The sequence below is a fragment of the Cervus canadensis genome, chromosome 13 (assembly GCF_019320065.1).
Source record: "Cervus canadensis isolate Bull #8, Minnesota chromosome 13, ASM1932006v1, whole genome shotgun sequence".
NCBI lineage: Eukaryota > Metazoa > Chordata > Mammalia > Artiodactyla > Cervidae > Cervus > Cervus canadensis.
In genome coordinates this window covers 27,599,908-27,619,171 of record NC_057398.1, presented here as the reverse complement: position 1 = coordinate 27,619,171, position 19,264 = coordinate 27,599,908, and the positions used below count along the sequence as shown (strand labels likewise).

Below are 19,264 nucleotides of genomic sequence, written 5' to 3'. Positions count from 1 at the left end.
GTCTGTTGGAATCAATGGGCATCTGGAGGGCCCAGGCTGGTGCCCAAGGTGGTGGTGAACAGGCTGGGGTTATAATACTGTACATTCACAGTGGAAAACAGTCAAACCAAAATTAAAACTAAAATAAGACATTTGGGAAGGGAGAAATTAAACAGAGAAGAGAGAGGAAATAGGTGGAGAGTTCTGTGAAGGTTTTGAAGATTTTTAGGTTCTTTCTGGTTTTATTTCCCTCTCTATAGAATGGCACTGTTTTTTTTTTTTTTTCCTTCTTCTATATCTAATTGCCCTTCTGAAGGGACCTGTCTTGATTTAAGGCCGTTGTTTATAGTACCTGTATGGGGCTCACAGGTGATTTTGGTCAGGTTGTTCTTCCCTTTTAATCTTTTATTTCACAAAAGGCAGAGAAAGAGGCAAAGAGGAGAAGTAGTAGTAGGGCATGAATTAGAGGACGAGATGAAACTGGCAGAGGTCTCTGCCTCTTGGAGAGGTCTGGAGAGTGGGGGAATCTGACAGAGAAGGAGGGTCCCAGCAGGAAGTCACCAAGCTGCTCCTGGTGGAGATGGAGGAACTGGCAGTTCTGGTCCTTTTTGGTGGAAGAAAGGAGGTGCTGGGGGAGAGTTGGGGTTCAGTGGATCTGGTGCCACTGTTTTGAGGTGGGTGGGAGATGCTCTCTGTGGTGGCTGCACGTGGGAACCACCAGGGAGAGCTTACCAATCCCAGGGCCTGAGCTGCACCCTCACCCCAGCTAGATCAGAAGCTGGGGATGGGCAGAGGGGGAGGTGTGCAAGGCCTTAGCGTTTTTTTAATCTCTTGAATGACAGAAGTGCAGCCAAAGTCATGAACCAGGGATCCAGGGTGATGGTGACTGAGGTAGTTAAATTCATGGTGGGTCCCTGAATATCAAAAATGGCCAACTCGGGACTTCCCTGGTGGTCCAGTGGTTAAGAATCCTCCTTGCAATGCAGGGAACATGGGTTCAAACCCTGGTCCGGGAATTAAGATCCCGCATGCTGGGGAGCAACTAAGCCCACAAGTCACAACTACTGGAGCCTGTGCATCACATCTAGAGAGTCCATTTACTGCAACGAAAGATCCTGCAAGATGAAATGAAGAGCCTCCATGCTGCAACTAAGAAGCGACACAGCCAAATATATAAATAAATATTTTTTAAAAAACACGGTGAACTCAAGGACAAGGAGGAGAATTGGCGCATTAACTGCAGTTTCTGGCCTTCTCCTGAGATTCTGATTCAGTGGGGCTGGGGTAGGGCCCAAGAATCTGTATTTTCAACCAGCTTCCAGGTGGTTCTTATCTGCCAGCTTGGGTAAAACCTTCATCTGAGACTCTGTCGCTGAACATGTGTCTGCAGAGCTGTGCCATCCGCACCAGCTGGGAACTTGTTAGAAATGCAGAGTGCCAGGTTCCACCCCAGACGGGCTGAGTCAGAATCTGCCTTTTCACAACATCCCCAGGTGATTCACGGGCACCTCTGAGTTGAGAGGCACTGCTGGTAGCATCGTCTAATTGGTCGTTTTCTAGAAAAGTAAGTAGCAATTTTGGCCATTTTATTCCCTTGATCTGTATAAAGAGAAAGCAAAACACTGAAATAACACTGGCTGGTCTTGCACATACTTAGCAACACTCTGTTGGTCATAAACCAGGACTTGTAGTAATGCCTCAGATCTGTAAAATCAGCTGCAGTGTATAAACCAATGAAGTATTGTTTCTAGAAATTTCAATAACTGTGCCTACTCAAGTTGATCTTGTTCTGAGTTTTAAGACCCAAGCTTCATATTAATTCCTCCAACATTATTCACCCTTTTTATTTATTTTTTTTTAAAAAAACATGCCTATTTATTTGACTGCACCGGGTCTTAGTTGCAGCATGTAGGATCTTCGATTTTCATTGTGTCATGTAGGATCTTCAGTTGGGGCTTCCAGGATGTGTCTCCCTGACCAGGGATCGAACCCAGGCCCTCTGCATTGAGAGCGTGGGGTCTTAGCCACTGAACTGCCAGAGAAGTCTCCATTCACCCTCTTAAATTAATTTAGTTCGACAGCATCCATCAAGATTGCTGCTGAAGTTTCTCCTCTAAATGCACGCCCTCAGTTTTTTATGGGAAAGTTCATCTCTCCTTTTCCAGCATGAAAGGGAAGGCCAGGGACCTCCTTACCGCCTTCTCTTCCGTCAGCCACTTGACTCGGGCTTTCAGCTTCTCCTCCTGCTGTAGCCTTTCCTCGCTTAGCTTCTCCTTCTCTGCCAGGTGCTCCCGCAACTTTTCTTGCATCAAAGACTGCTGAGTTTCCTGAGAACTGCTGATCTTGATCTGAAGGGAGAAGAAGGGAGATTGTAGCTGATTAGCCCTGTTCAGGAATAATGCAGGAGTCATTTCCACTACCTTTGCGGGAGGGACAAAAGTTTCCAAAACTTTCTGAAAAATGCAGAAAAACTATGCTTAGCCTAGTAACTAGTAGGGAAGCAGCAGAGCATCATAGGTAAGAGTTCAGACTCTAGATCTAGACAGACTCTCAGCCATAGTTCTTTCTGGATGCTTTTTCATTTAGAACTTACTATGAATATATACCTCTTAGTGTTATCAGGACTAAACGAGACAATGTTGGAGAGCTTTTACCACAGTGCTTAGCACGTAGTAGGTGCTCAGTAAATGGTAGTTAGACTTATTCGTTATTATTTGCTAAGTGTAAGAGAAAAAGCAGTGAGCTAGGGCCAGAAGGCCTGAACTTTTGTCTTGATTCTTCCACCAACTGGGTGACATTGAGATAGTCACCTAGGCCTCCGAACGTCATTGTCCATATCTGTAAAATAAGGAGAATGGACTAGATCGGGGTTGGCAAACTACTGTCTGCAGGCCAAATCTGGACCACTGTCTATTTTTATAAATAAAGTTTTATTGGAACAGAGCATGCTTGCCACACCCATTCATTTACACAATTGTCTATGGTTGTCTTTGCTCTGTAGTAGCAGAGTCAGATAGGTGTGACAGAGACTATATGTCCTGAAATATTTATAGGCCCTTTACAGAATATTCTGGCCCTTTACAGAAAAATTTGCTTACCCCTGGAATAGATGGTCTTTGTGATTGATGGTTGCGGTGGTCCCACCATTTCACCCTTCCTCTATTCACACCTTTGGTTACGTAACTTGTAGTGCCTGCCCATATCCTGCCCCCTGACACTGAACTCAGTCATGTGACTTGCTCTGGCCAATGGGATGTTGGCAGACATAACACAAGGGCCTGATTTCTCTTCCTGATCTCTGCTTCCTCTGTTAGTGCCATGAGAACATGCTCAGGCCAGCCTGCTAGAGTATCAGAGACACGTGGAACAGGGCACAGATGCTCCAGCTGAGGCCAGCCTAGATCAATCAAGAGCCAGCCAACACCCAGGCATGTGAGTAAGTCCATCCAAGACCAGTGGATTCACCTTGCAACTGGCCCCAGACATGTGAGCAGTGGACAGTAATTGTGGAATACTGATATTGTTTATTATACAGTTTTAACATGACAATAGCTATCAGAGCAATACTATCCCTAAGGATTATTTTGCCTCTAAAATGTTGACATTATGTAACTTTTGGTACGTCTGCTCTCTGTACTGTGGTACTTCTTCCACTGCATTTAATAAATACAATTTTTAAGATCTAAAATGTCAAATTTTAAGATCTAAAATTGTCTGGGTTTGGACAGAGGAAAACAAGTCTCCTTGCCCTCCTGGGAGATCTCAGCCACCCCATCTGAATCATTTGGAGTGCAAATGGAGATATCATATCACCTTTTGGAGGATGTGCGCTGACTACCTAATAGAGGAACAACAGAGTTAAGATGCTCAGTGCCATGAAAATTTCAATGAGGAGCTGAAATGAACTTTTGGAGCTCAAAGATTACCTGAAGTTCCTGGGTCCGGCTTGTAATTTTTTTATAATGTTCCAGAAGGTATTTCAGATACAAAGACAATCCTTAAAAAGAGAAGCAAGAAGAAGGTAAATGTCAAGTCAATTCACCTTCTTTGTTTTCTGAATAATGTCTTCACAGGGCTTGCCGACAGAAGGATGAGGGCAATGCTACTCTCTCATCAAGATAACACAAGTTGCCATCCATCTTGTGTTTTTTTAAATGGTTGATCAGCTTCAGTTGGGCTCAAATCCAACTTTCTTTTTGGAGGTGGACAACAAAAACCAGCCACAGAACTCTTGTTGACTAAGTGTCCACTGTGTACAAAACTGTGAGCTGAGCTAGGGGGATGATATGAAGCCATTCCTCAAGGGACTTAGGTTCAATCTGAGAGAACAGGTCTAAGTGCCTGACAGGAAACAGGCAGTGACCTTGGGTTGTGTGGAAGTGACCGCGGAAGGAGTGGGGAAGTGTGAGGGTCCCAGAGGAGGAGCAATCATTTACCCAGAGTGATTACTGCTCAGCTGAGGATCCACTGGGCGTGGGCACTGCCATGTATTCAGAGTTGGAGGGGAGGACATTTCAGAATGGAAGATGGGGATGAATGGTGCCCCACAAGAATAAAAGGATATTAGCATGTAGTTTCTTAACGACATCACAGTGAGTTGACGGTGACATTCAGAGGAACTAGATTACAGGCTGATGGGTAGACTAATCTGTGGTCTGGTACAGAAACGGAGAGGTTTTTCATTCTGCGTGTCAAGGTTTTATTATGTTCTGGGTATGAAGAACATTTGATAGATATTTTTTAACTATGGGGTTTATTTTTCCAAATATGGGTTGATCGAGCAGTCAGTTGGTTGGGGATGCCCTTAAATGAAAGTTTACGTTTTCCCAGTGTGAACCTTAAAAGGTCAGAGAAGTACGTTCATTTATTAAATTCTCTGTTGGGAGAACAAAGCTTCTCGTCCGACATTTTATTTGTTTTTGATTTTTCAAAAGGTCTTGATCAGTGGTTGTGCCTTGGCTAGAATTTGTGGGACTTTGGTTGCTATACAGTTATTTACATATACGGCATTTACAAAATCTGAAGCATCATAAATAAAGTTATTTAATCATAAAAAAATTGATGCCCCCCCCCACACCCAAAGATTTCCAGGTCCTAATCCTGAGAGCCCATGGGCATTACCTGACAGGGCAGATAAAGCTTTGCGGATTTGAGGAAGTTGAGGATCTTGAGATGGGGGACTTATCCTGGATTGTCTGTGTGGGTCCAATATAGGCACAGGGGTTCTTGCAAGAAGTGGACAGAGGGAATTTGACTACAGACAGAGGAGAAGGTGACATGACAGAAGCAGAGAGAGAGCTGAAGATACTCCCTTGCTGGCTTTGGAGATAGAGGAAGGGGCCATGAGCCATGGAATGCAAGGGATAAAGGAGTAAAGACTGGAAAAGGTGAGGAATCAGATTTTTTTCCTACACCCTCTGGAAGAGACTGGCCCCTTGACTTTAGCTTAGTGAAACTAATTTTGGACTTTAGGCCCCAAAGCTGTAAAAGAATAAATATAAGTTGTGTTAATATAAGCCACAGAGCTTGTGATAATTTGTTGTGACAGCCACGTGTGCATGCATGCTAAGTCGCTTCAGTTGTGTCCAACTCTGCAACCCAATGGACCATAGCCTGCCAGATCCTCTGTCCATGGGATTCTCCAGGTAAGAATACTGGAGTGGGTTGCCATGCCCTCCTCTAGGGGATCTTCTCGACCCAGGGATCGGACCTGTCTCTCTTTTATCTCCTGCACTGGCAGGTAGGCACTAGTGCCACCTGGGAAGCCCATGACAGCCACAGGAAACTAATATCGGGGGTGAAGGGAGGAGGCAGGGTGAGGGGTGGGGAATGCAGAGGATGTTCTGGAAGAGGGTCAAGGTTAGTTGGGGTGGAATGGATGATGGGGAGGGGAGGAGTAGAGGGAAGAGTTGGGATGGAGGCTGAGGTCAATTTGTGGCCAGCCTAGGACAGTAGCCTAAAGACTGTAAACCTGACTTAAATTCATGAGTGTGGCTTGTGTGCCCAGCTCTCTGCTAAGCAATCAGTGATCACCCCACTGTATCGTCTGACCATTGATTGCCCCACTTTACAGATTAGGCAGGGGGGCTCTGAGACATTTGGCTGCTGGATGCTGGCAAACAACCTAACCAGGGCTTGGCCTCACGGCAGTCAGAATCCAGGATCTGAGTCACTGCTATTTCATCTGCTGATGGGGCAGCGAATTGGCTTAATGAACTGTATTTTTTTTTTCCAGAAAAATAACAGATGAATTAGAGAGGAAGGAGCCAGTAGATTTTCTTAACTATAGCACTACTGACAAATTAAAAGATACTTGCTCCTTGGAAGAAAAGCTATGACCAACCTACACAGCGTATTAAAAAGCAGAGACATCACTTTGCTGAGCAGGTCCATATACTCAAAGCTATGGTTTTTCCAGTAGTCATGTATGGATGTGAGAGCTGGACCATACAGAAGGCTGAGTACTGAAGAACTGATGCTTTCCAACTGTGGTGCTGGAGAAGACTCTTGAAAGTACCATGGATTGTAAGGAGATTAAACCAGTCAATCTTTTTTTTTTTTTTTTAATTTTTTTTATTAGTTGGAGGCTAATTGCTTCACAACATTTCAGTGGGTTTTGTCATACATTGATATGAATCAGCCATAGATTTACACGTATTCCCCATCCCGATCCCCCCTCCATCTCCCTCTCCACCCGATTCCTCTGGGTCTTCCCAGTGCACCAGGCCGGAGCACTTGTCTCATGCATCCCACCTGGGCTGGTGATCTGTTTCACCATAGATAGTATACATGCTGTTCTTTTGAAACATCCCACCCTCACCTTCTCCCACAGAGTTCAAAAGTCTGTTCTGTATTTCTGTGTCTCTTTTTCTGTTTTGCATATAGGGTTATCGTTACCATCTTTCTAAATTCCATATATATGTGTTAGTATGCTGTAATGTTCTTTATCTTTCTGGCTTACTTCACTCTGTATAATGGGCTCCAGTTTCATCCATCTCATTAGGACTGGTTTCAAATGAATTCTTTTTAATGGCTGAGTAATATTCCATGGTGTATATGTACCACAGCTTCCTTATCCATTCATCTGCTGATGGGCATCTAGGTTGCTTCCATGTCCTGGCTATTATAAACAGTGCTGCGATGAACATTGGGGTGCATGTGTCTCTTTCAGATCTGGTTTCCTCAGTGTGTATGCCCAGAAGTGGTATTGCTGGGTCATATGGCAGTTCTATTTCCAGTTTTTTAAGGAATCTCCACACTGTTTTCCATAGTGGCTGTACTAGTTTGCATTCCCACCAACAGTGTAAGAGGGTTCCCTTTTCTCCACAGCCTCTCCAGCATTTATTGCTTGTAGACTTTTGGATAGCAGCCATCCTGACTGGTGTGTAATGGTACCTCATTGTGGTTTTGATTTGCATTTCTCTAATAATGAGTGATGTTGAGCACCTTTAAACCAGTCAATCTTAAAGGAAATCAACCCTGAATATTTATTGGAAGGACTGATGCTGAAGCTGAAGCTCCAAGACTTTGGCCACCTGATGCAAGGAGTTGACTCATTTGAAAAGACTGAGGGCAGGAGGAGAAGGGGGTGACAGAGGATGAGACAACTGGATGGCATCATCACTCAATGGACATGAATTTGAGCAAACTCAGGGAGCCAGCGAAGGACAGAGAAGCCTGGTATGCTGCAGATCATGTGGTCGCAAAGAGTAGGACATGACTTAAGTGACTGAGCAACAGCTGACATGTTGGGCCGGACAATCCTCTGTTGGGGGGCTGTCCTGGGCGCTGTAAGAATCTTGAGCAGCATCCTGGCCTCTAGCCTCTGGCTTCCAGGAGCATCCCTCACCCCAGTTGTGATGATCAAAGATGAGAAGGTTTTGAGAAAGAGAACTGGCAGGGGCTGGGGTGGGTAGGACAGAGAGAACAGAGCTGGGGGAGGAAGGTGGGCCTTCAAAGACAGAGTCAGAGGTGAGGACAGAGGGTGTAATGCACTTTAAGGTGGGACAGGAGTATGAGCTGTAGAAAAGGAGTTAAAGAAGCAGTGATCCTGAAGATGCTCCAGCTTGAAGGGCATGTTTGATGACAAAGGAGCGAGATGCAGAGAAAGGCTGGAGATGCTGAAGGAGGAGGTCGTGATCCAAGACTTTCACACAGGATGGCCTGGGAGGGAGAGAGAAGGGGAGAGGCAGGGAGGGAGGAAGTACGCCTGGAAGAGAACACAGTAGGGGAAGACAGAGGGAAGGGGAGGAAAGATGAATGCGGAGGGAGATGGAGGGGAGCTGAACAGGTTCTTATCTGGGCCCTTGACCTGCGACAAGGCCACCTCTGAGAATTTCCAGCTTGGAAGAGTGAGAATAACAGTATAATAATAGCTAGTGTCAGTATTAAGCGCTTGCTGTGTGCCAGGGACCATGCCAGGACTTTGACACGTGATATTTTCTAATCATTACAAACAACCCAACAAGGAAATTTGCTTGCATTTCTAGGCGCAACACAGACACTCAGCCAGGTTAAGCTGTGGAGCTGGTGAGTGGTAGGATCAGAATTCAGACTTAGGTCTGTTGCTGTCTCTCTCTTTTTAAAAAAAATTATTTATTTTTAATTGTCATTCTCTTTTAAGAGAGACTAGAGGCTGGAGAGTGAAGGGCTGAGATGGCTGATGTGAAGGGTGTGTGATAAGAAGGATACCAAGGTGGCAGAGATGGGTGAGGCTTGCTCGGGCTGTAGAAGAGGGGTTTTCCTCTTTGGGAAGAAGCAATTCTTTGTTATATTTCTGGTTACAGAAGTTAGGGAGGACAGAGGAGCCAGCCTGATGTGCTGCTGTCTGTGGGGTTGCAAAGAGTCAGACATGACTTAGCAACTGAACAACAATAGCACAAAAGTTACACTTGCCTATTACACAAATCCAAACAGGACTGAAACCCATAAAGTGAAAATTGGGCCCCCACCCCCACCACTGTATCCTCAGTGGCCTGAACACAGTAGGTCTGCAATAAATAGCTGTTAAAAGATTGAGTGAAAGTCAAGGCTCATGCAGTCCCATCATACTGGGATAAGACTTTCAACACTTTTGTTTTTTTCTCCAAATTTCTCTTGTGGTCAGATAATGACACTTGAAAAAAAGGGTGGAGGGGGGAAAGAACACTATGTATATTCTATGACAATCATGCTTTTTTTTTTCACTTAAAAATACTGCTTATCTTGGATATCTAAGGAAGAGTGATTTTCTGTGTATTGAGAGAAGTCTTTGTAACAAAGTCTTGCAGAAATAGACACAATCAACTGAGCTTGCAAAGAAAAATGTAAAAAGTCCTTTCTTTCCCTTATCAAAAGAAGCTGAGAAACCACTAGGGAATGAAATTGAAGATCCTCCTTAATGTTTCCTATCTTCCCAACCGACTTAGTGTTTCCTGTCTTCCCAGTGGGACCAGGCAGCAAATCCTTCACCAATCAGATTTTTTTTTTAGATCATGGACTTTTAAAAAATTAAGGTAGGGTTGATGTACAGTATTATATGTTTCAGGTATACAACATAGTGGTTCACAACTTTTAAAGATTATATTCCATTTACAGTTATTATAAAAATGTTGGCTATATTCTCTGTGTTGTACAATGTATCCTTGTGGTTTATATTTTATACATAGTAGTTTATACCTTTTAATCCTCTATCCCTGTCTTTTCCTCCCCCTTCTCTCTCCCCACTGGTAACTACTAGTTTGTTCTCTGTATCTCTGAGTCTGTTTCTTCTTTATTACAGTCACTAGTTTTATTTTTTAGATTCCACATATAAGTGACATTATACAGTATTTGTCTTTTTCTATCTGACTTATTTCGCTAAGCATAATACCCTCCAAGTCCATCCATGTTGTTGCAAATGGTAAAATTTCATTCTTTTTCATGGCTGAGTAGTAATCCATTGTGTATGTGTATGTATGTGTGTATATATACACATATATACATACCACATCTTTTTTTTCCCCTTTGGCTATGCCATGCAGCTTGTAGGATCTTAGTTCCCTGACCAGGGATTGAACCCAGGACACAGCAGTGAAAGCACACAGTCCTATCCACTGGGCTGCCAGGGAACTCCTTACTACATCTTCTTTATCCATGGGAACTTATGTTGCTTCCATATCTTGGCTACTGTAAATAACGCTGCTATGAACATTGGGGTCATGTAGCTTTTCAGATTAGTGTTTTTATTTTGAGGGGATAAATATCCAGGAGTAGAATTGCTGGATCCTATGATAGTTTTCGGAGAAGGCAATGGCACCCCACTCCAGTACTCTTGCCTGGAAAATCCCATGGACAGAGGAGCCTGGTAGGCTGCAGTCCATGATAGTTTTATTTTTAGTTTTCTGAGAAACCTTCAAACTGTTTTCCATTAGTGGCCACACCAATTTACACTCCCGCCAACAGTGTGCGATGGTTTCCTTTTCTCCACATCCTTGCCAACATCCGTCATTTGTTTTCTTTTTGATGATGGGTATTCTGACAGGTGTGAGGTAATATCTAACCAATCAGATCTTTAGTAGTGATCCCACCTTCTGGGCTGCTCATGACATCACCCAACAATACTTCAGGTGGTTTCCCTCTACATTACTCAACCTGGATTTCCCTGAGGGACTTACTTCAAGATTTTACAAACTGAGCTTGTTATTACATGCATTTTATCTCCTATGACAATATTTTAAAAGGTAGGTAGTATGGTGGTTAAGAGCAGGGGCTTTGAGGTCGGAGGGACCTGGGTGGAGTGCCAGCTTTACCACTTGGCAGCTGGCACACACACCCATTGCCATGACTCTCGGAAGGAGGCCCGGGAAGAGGACAGAGGGCTCACAGCTAAGAAAACCTGACTTGCTGTCAGATATAGATGGGGCAGGGGTTACAGGCAGAGTCACCTTGGTGTGAGTAAATCAAGCACTACCTGGGCACATACCCATCTGACTGCCACCCACATTTAGTTCACTTCACATCAACAGTGATGCTGATGGCAGCCACCACTGACTAAGGCTCATGCGTGCGTCTGTGGTTTGGGTACCACATCATTCAGTCCTCACAACTACTGGGTGAGACCTGTCCCCCATTTTATAACCAGTAAACAGAGGCACACAGAAGCCCAGCAACTTGCCCACACAACTAAGCAGTGAACACTTGAGAGTCAAACCTTGGCAGCTGGTCTCCAAAGCCCGAACCCAGAATCTTTACTATAATGCAAACCTGGGGGAAGGCCAGCAGTGTGCTCAGGCAGGCATCATCCCTGATCATCCCAGGGGATGAAACTCTCAACTTTGTCTCCACTCAAGTTAATGACAGAACCTGTCCTCTAGGAACTGGGTATGTAGCTGGTACCTCTCTGGATCTTTAGAGGTCATGTGGGGTCACAGAAAAAAAACCACAGCCATTAGAATCACAATGACCTCAGTTTGGGTCCTGACCCTGCCATGTACCAGCTGTGTGACTGAGCACGTTTCTTAATGTTATTGGTACTCAGTTTCCTGGCCTGAAAAATAAAGACAACAATAGTACTTAGCTCATTGGGTTGTTGGAAGATAACAGTACGAGGTACATGTAAAACAACTAACACAGTGACAAGTACCCAGGAGGAGTGAAACAAACCATGGTTCCTATCCTTTTTGTTAAGGAACTGTAAACACAGAAGGCTCTTAGGAGTGTTTGTGGTTGGTGATGAATGACTGAAGATCCCCTTCTGGCCTCAGTACCTCAAATCACCTTATCACAGTGAAATACTCATAAAAGGTTTTGAGCCAGTTTCTGCATTTTTAAAATGAGGATTTTACATGCTTTACTGAGTTGGACATGCTTTACTGAGTTGTTGTGAAGATGAATTGAGGTTAGGTATGGAAAATACCTACAACAGCATCTAGAATGCAAGGGCTCAATAATGAATGATGGCCACCATTGTCACCATCACCATCCTCACCATCTTCTACTCATTATTCTCACCGCCATGACCATCACAGTCATCACCACCATCACCTTCACCTTCATCATTGTTGCCATCATCACCATCACCCTCATTATACTTACCATTATCACCTGAACCATCAACATCACCCCTGTGTAGATGGCTCTAGGAACTAAGGACAAGTAGTATCTAATCCAGAGAATATAAGGAATACTCTAGCTCATCTGGTTCTTTTCAACATTTGATGCTTTGAGAGAATATTGTTAGGGCTGGAAGACAAAAAGCCTTTTACCATTAGCTTCCTCTTCTACTGAATGAATGAAGAATGGGCCATAGTCACTGGCCTCTCTGATATTATCCTTCAACCTTCTTTGATTTCTTAGAACCAAGTACGAACAGTTGTAATCAGAGAACACAGTCTGTGTCTCCCCAACAAGTGTTCCATAGAACATCATTCCAAGCATTGTTAGTTCGGCGTAAGGGCAGCAAGACAGAGAAATGTATTTTGGGAACACCGCATTCTCATCCCATCCTGATAGATCCATAGTGTGCATCAGTACAGGAGGGGTTCTGCAGAGACCTGTTTGATATTGCTCAACTCTCCTGACTCTGTGACCTCCAGAGAAAAAGACAGGGGGCCTGAGAAATGTTGCCTGACTAGAGTCTTTCTCAAGCTTTCTGATGGCTTAACTTTGCAACCCATGTTTCTTTATGGTAATGCAGTCAGTCATGTCCAACTCTTTGTGACCCCATAGATTGTAGCCTGCCAGTCTCCTCTGTCCAGTGAATTCTTCCGGCGGGAATACTGGAGCAGACTGCATTTCTTCCTTCAGGGAGAATCTTCCTGACCCAGGGATCAAACCCACATCTCCCACATTGCAAGCAGATTCTTTATCATCTGAACCACCAGGGAAGCCCTTTCACTTTCATGATGAGATTTAGAGACAGAAGCTATAATGACTCCTGCGAGTGGGGAGGGGACAGTGCATGCCTTGCTTGGTCCACTGTCACTAGGTTAGAGATCATGGTCTTTCCCCGTTTTAGTTCCATTTTGAAGAGCAGCTAGAACTGTGGGCCACGTCTCACCTGGTTTTACATACATTAAGACTCTGCCATGATTACAGGAATAGTAATACTGGGGTTGCAGAGGTGCTGGGTTGTTGGGAGGAATCCAGTCCCTGCCTCTTCTCTATGTGGTCTGTGAAGGGCAGACATTTACAGAGAAGTTAATCTTGATTTTCTTTTCAAAAATGTTTAAAAGAAATTTATACCCCCTTCCGGATTGCCTTAGAGATATCCTGGCTGGGGCTGTCTAATCACTGGAGTTGAATATCACTCCCCTATTCTCATTCATTCATGTAAGAAATGTCAAATTCATGCAGCCTCCCTGGGGGGTGGTTTGGCAAGAAGGATCCACAATCTTCAAAATGTTGGAGTCCCCCAGGTGTGGCCCTGGGTTCTCCCTTCTCATTTGATATTTTCTTCCTCAGTGATACCATTCATACCCATGGCTTTAATCACCATCCATTCCACACAGTGACCAAGCACCCACCATATGACATGTGTTCTTCTGGGTTCTGGGGCCACACCACTGACATTCATTTCCAGGCTAGATATCCAGGGTGACAGCTGCATCCTTGGCAGCTCATCTTGGATGTCTCCAGGCAACTCTCACTATCTTCCCCCTCAAATCTGGTCCTCAAGTCGCATTCCTTACTGTGGAGTTTAGTGAAGGAACCACATCTGTACTTGTACACAAGCCAGAAGTGTGGAGATCTGCAACCCCCCTTATCTCTGTGGTTTCTCCTGTTGTTGTTGTTGTTTAGTCACTCAGTTGTGTCCAATTCTTTTGTAGCCCTGTGGACTATAGTCCACCAGGCTCCTCTGTCCACGGGATTTCCCAGGCAAGAATACTGGAGTGGGTTGCCATTTCCTTCTCCAGGGGTTCTTTCCAGCCCAGGGATTGAACCCAGGTCTCTTGCATTGGCAGGTGGATTCTTTACCACTGAGCCACCAGGGAAGCCCCTTCCTCTTTTCTAACCATGTGTAATTCCATCTAATTCCATTAGTTTCTTAAATGCCCCTGGAATCTTTTCTCTTTCTCCATCCCCTTCTCTGCCATAGCAAGGGCCACCATCGTGTCTTATGACAGCCTTCTAGCTGCACTCCAGGGTTCTGTGCTGGCCACGTTCCTGGACAGTTTCCATTCATAGCTGAGATGACTGTGTCCAAATGCAAGCCAGTTCCATCAGTTCCTTACTTAAAACCTTTTATGGACTTCTCTCTGCTCCCAGGCCAAAGCAGAGCTTCCTACCAGGGACCTGAAAGCCCCTGGGCCCCCCATGGTACAGCCTCCACTGATCTCCCTCATTGGTCCTTCCCTGCCCCACTCCTGCCTCCATTTTTTAGCCCTTGCGTGTGTTCTCCTTGTTTCCTGTGACACCACCATGCTGCTATCTTCACCCAGAATGCCCCCGCCATCCCCTGTTTGGCAAATAACTCCCATGCATCCTGCAGAGGCCCTGCCCTCCCTGTCCAGGTCAGAGCCCTGCACTTCTCCTTCAAAGCAATTGTCCCCATTAAAGTTTTACACGTGAGTGATTTTTTGGTAACTGCCCATCCTAGCCTATCACAAGATGTGCTCATCTTCTCCTGCAAGAACTCCAACATTAAAACTCACTGCTGAATAACCATCGACAGGAGAATGTTGGATCCCACCGAAAAAAGATACCTCACATCCAAGTGCAAAGGAGAAGCCCAGCAAGATGGTAGGAGGGGTGAAATCGTGTTTGGAATCAAACCCCATACCTTCCAGAGACGCTTGGAGGGCTCAAACACAACCTTGCGTGCACCAGGAGACCCCATAGAGACTGAGCCAGACCTGCCTTTGAGTGTTTGAGTGTCTCCTGCAGGGGTACGGGTCAGCAGTGGCCTGCCGCAGGGGTTGGGGCTCTGGGTGCAGCAGACCTGGGTATGTTGTTGTAAGCCCTCTTGGAGGAGGTCGCTATTAACCCCACCATAGCACCGCCAGACTTATACAGGACTGGGGAAACAGACTCTTGGAGGGCACAAACAAAATCTTGTGCGCACCAGGACTCAGGAGAAAGGAGCTGTAACTCCATAAGAGACTGACCTAGACTTGCCCGTGAGTGTCCAGGAGTCTCCGGCAGAGGCATAGGTTGGTGGTGACCTGTGGTAGGGTTGGGGGCATTGAGTGCAGCAGTGCATGCATGGGACCTTGCAAGAAAGTAACCATATCTTCATTACCTCCACCATAGTTTGACACAGGTCAAACAACAGGGAGGGGACACAGCCCCACCCATCAAAAGAAAATTGGATTAAAGATTTACTGAGCATGGCCCCGCCCATCAGAACAAGACCCAGTTTCCCCCTCAGTTTGTCTCTCCCATCAGGAAGCTTCCATAAACCTCTTATCCTTATCCATCAGAGGGCAGATAGAATGAAAATCACAATCATAAAAAATAATCAAACTGATCATATGGACCACAGCCTTGTCTAACTCAGTGAAACTATGAGCCATGCCGTGTAGGGCCACCCAAGACAGACAGGTCATGGTGGAGAGTTCTGACAAAACATGGTCCACTGGAGAAGGGAATGGCAGACCACTTCAGTATTCTTGCCTTGAGAACCCCATGAACAGTATGAAAAGGCAAAACGATAGGATACTGAAAGATGAACTCACCAGGTCGATAGGTGCCCAATATGCTACTGGAGAAGAGTGGAGAAACAACTCCAGAAAGAATGAAGAGATGGAGCCAAAGCAAAAACAACACCCAGTTGTGGATGTGACTGGTGATGGAAGTCAAGTCTGACGCTGTAAAGAACAATATTGCATAGAAACCTGGAATGTTAGGTCCATGAATCAAGGTAAATTAGAAGTGGTCAAACAGGAGATGGCAAGAGTGAACACCGACATTTTAGGAATCAGTGAACTAAAATGGACCGGAATGGGTGAATTTAACTCGGATGACTATTATATCTATGACTGTGGGGAAGAATCCCTTAGAATAAATGGAGTAACCCTTGTAGTCAACAAAAGAGTCCGAAATGCAATTCTTGGGTGCAATCTCAAAAACGACAGAATGATCTCTATTCATTTCCAAGGCAAACCATTCACTATCACAGTAATCCAAGTCTATGCCCTGACCAGTAATGGTGAAGAAGCTGAAACTGAATGGGTTCTATGAAGACCTACAAGACCTTCTAGAACTAACACCCAAAAAAAGATGTCCTATTCATTATAGGGGACTGGAATGCAAAAGTAGGAAGTCAAGAGATACCTGGAGTAACAGGCAAATTTGGCCTTGGAGTACAAAATGAAGCAGGGTAAAGGCTAACAGAATTTTGCCAAGAGAACACACTGGTCATAGCAAACACCCTCTTCTAACAACACAAGAGAAGACTTTACACATGAAAATCACCAGATGATCAATACTGAAATCAGATTGATTATATCCTTTGCAGCCAAAGATGAAGAAACTCTATAAAGTCAGCAAAAACAAGACTGGGAGCTGACTGTGGCTCAGATCATGAAATCCTTGTTGCCAAATTCAGACTTAAATTGAAGAAAGTAGGGAAAACCACTAGACCATTCAGGTATGACCTAAAGCAAATCCCTTACGATTATACAGTGGAAGTGAAAAATAGATTCAAGGGATTAGATCTGATAGACAGAGTGCCTGAAGAACTATGGACAGAGGTTCATGACATTGTACAGGAGGCAGGGATCAAGACCATCCTCAAGAAAAAGAAATGCAGAAAGGCAAAATGGTTGCATGAGGAGGGCTTACAAACAGTTGAGAAAAGAAGAGGAGTGAAAGGCAAATGAAAAAAGGAAAGATATACCCATTTGAATGCAAAGTTCCAAAGAATAGCACAGAGAGATAAGAAGGCCTTCCTCAGTGATCAATGCAAAGAAATAGAGGAAAACAATAGAATGGGAAAGACTAGAGATCTTATCAAGAAAATTAGAGATACTAAGGGAATATTTCATGCAAAGATGGGGACAATAAAGGATAGAAATGGTATGGACCTAACAGAAGCAAAAGATATTAAGAAGAGGTGGCAAGAATACACAGAAGAACTATACAAAAAAGATCTTTATGATTCAGAAAATCATGATGGTGTGATCACTGGACTAGAGCCAGACATCCTGGAAAATGAAGTCAATTGGGCCTTAGGAGGCATCACTATGAACAAAGCTAATGGAGGTGATGGAATTCCAGTGGAGCTATTTCAAATCCTAAAAGATGATGCTGTGAAAGTGTCGCACTCAACATGCCAGCAAATTTGGAAAACTCGGCAGTGGCCACAGGACTGGAAAAGGTCAGTTTTCAATCCAACCCCAAAGAAGGGCAGTGCCAAAGAATGTTCAAACTGTGGCACAATTGCACTCATCTCACACGCTAGCTAAGTAATGCTCAAAATTCTCCAAGCTAGGCTTCAACAGTACGTGAACCATAACCTTCCAGATATTCAAGCTGGATTTAGAAAAGGCAGAGGAGTCAGAGATCAAATTGCCAACATCCACTGGATCATCGAAAAAGCGAGAGAGTTCCAGAAACACATCTACTTCTGCTTTATTGACTACACCAAAGCCTTTGACACTGTGTGGATCACAACAAACTGTGGAAAATTCTTCAAGAGATGGGAGTATCAGGCCACCTTACCTGCCTTCTGAGAAATCTGTATGGAGGTCAAGAAGCAACCGTTAGAACTGTATATGGAACAACAGACTGGTTCCAAATCAGGAAAGGAGTTAAGGCTGTATACTGTCACTCTACTTATTTAACTTATACGCAGAGTACATCATGTGAAATGCCAGGCTGTATGAAGCTCAAGCTGGAATCAAGATTGCTGGGAGAAATATCAATAACCTCATATATGCAGATGACACCATCCTATGGCAGAAAGCGAAGAGGAACTACAGGGCCTCTTGATGAAAGTGAAAGAGGAGAGTGAAAAAGCTGGCTTAAAACTCAACATTCAGAAAACTAAGACCATGGCATCTTGTCCCATCACTTCATGGCAAATAGATGGGGAAACAATGGAAACAGTGACAAACTTTATTTTTTTGGGCTCCAAAATCACTGCGGATGATGACTGCAACCATGAAATTAAAAGATGTTTGCTCCTTGGAACAAAAGCTATGACGAACCTGGATAGCATATTCAAAAGCAGAGACATGACTTTGCCAACCAAACGTCAAAATTATGGTTTTTCCAGTAGTCATGTATGGATGTAAGAGTTGGACCATAAAGAAAGCTGAGTGCCAAAGAATTGATGCTTTTCAACTGTGGTGTTGGAGAAGACTCTTGCAAGTCCCTTGGACTGCAAGGAGATCCAACCAACTGATTCCCTATCAGTTGGATAGTTGGATAGGGATCCAACTGATTTGGAAATAAATCTTGAATATTCATTGGAAGGACTGATGCTGAAGCTGAAGCTCCAATACTTTGACCACCTGATGCAAAGAACTGACTCATTTGAGAAGACCCTGATGCTGGGAAAGATTGAAGGTGGGAGGAGAAGTGGACGGCAGAGGATGAAATGGTTGGATGGCATCACCGACTGAATGGACATGAGTTTGAGTAAGCTCTGGGAGTTGGTGATGGACAGGGAAGCCTGGCATGCTGCAGTCCATGATGTTGCAAAGAGTTGGATAGGACTGAATGACTGAATTGAAGATCCTATCCTTTCCTGAGACCATAAAATCTACAAGGGCTGGGATAGAGCCTGTTGTCTCAGCAATATTTTATTATGAAAGAGTTCAAATTCACAGTAAAGGAGGAGGAGTTTTATAGCCAAGATCTAGATTCTACCTGTTTTTGATCCCATTTTATCTCTGCCTGGTATGGTGCCTGGTATCTAGTAGACCTACAATAAATCTTTGCTGAGTGAAAGTGGTTCATATCTTTCCACATCTCAGATGATAAAATAAGGTTAACAATATTTATGTCAGCATCATTTCTATATGTGAAAAATTGGAAACAACTTAAATGCCCAAGATAGAGGATTGGCTAAATAAATTATGGTACATCCTACATAGTGGGATTCCTCATCATCAGTGACAGTGATGATGTGTGTATTGACATGGAAGGGTGTTACTGATGTACTGTGAGGAACAAAACTAAAGAAAACTGGGTATGACATTATTTTTTTGTAAAGTTAATAAATCAATTAACATTTACAGATAGAATCTATTCTATGATAGGTACTATTTTTAAATACTTTAGATATATTACTGCATTTTAATCCTCACAAGAATCCTATGGAGTGAGTACACCCTATTATCCCGATTTTACAGATAAGGAAACTGAGGCACAGAGAGGG

At 44.1% G+C, this 19,264-nt stretch overlaps 1 protein-coding gene across 4 annotated transcripts in view; it reads right to left on the bottom strand.

Annotated features, from left to right (window-relative positions):
• FHAD1 (forkhead associated phosphopeptide binding domain 1) overlaps nt 1–19,264 on the bottom strand; it is a 160,118-nt gene that overhangs the window by 45,942 nt on the left and 94,912 nt on the right. For all 4 annotated transcript variants that reach the window (XM_043486194.1, XM_043486195.1, XM_043486196.1 and 1 more), the window contains 2 exons: nt 3,906–3,976; nt 2,175–2,327 (listed from right to left, as the gene is read on the bottom strand). In XM_043486194.1, the coding sequence (XP_043342129.1) occupies nt 2,175–2,327; nt 3,906–3,976 (224 nt within the window). The remainder of the gene's footprint in view (nt 1–2,174; nt 2,328–3,905; nt 3,977–19,264) is intronic.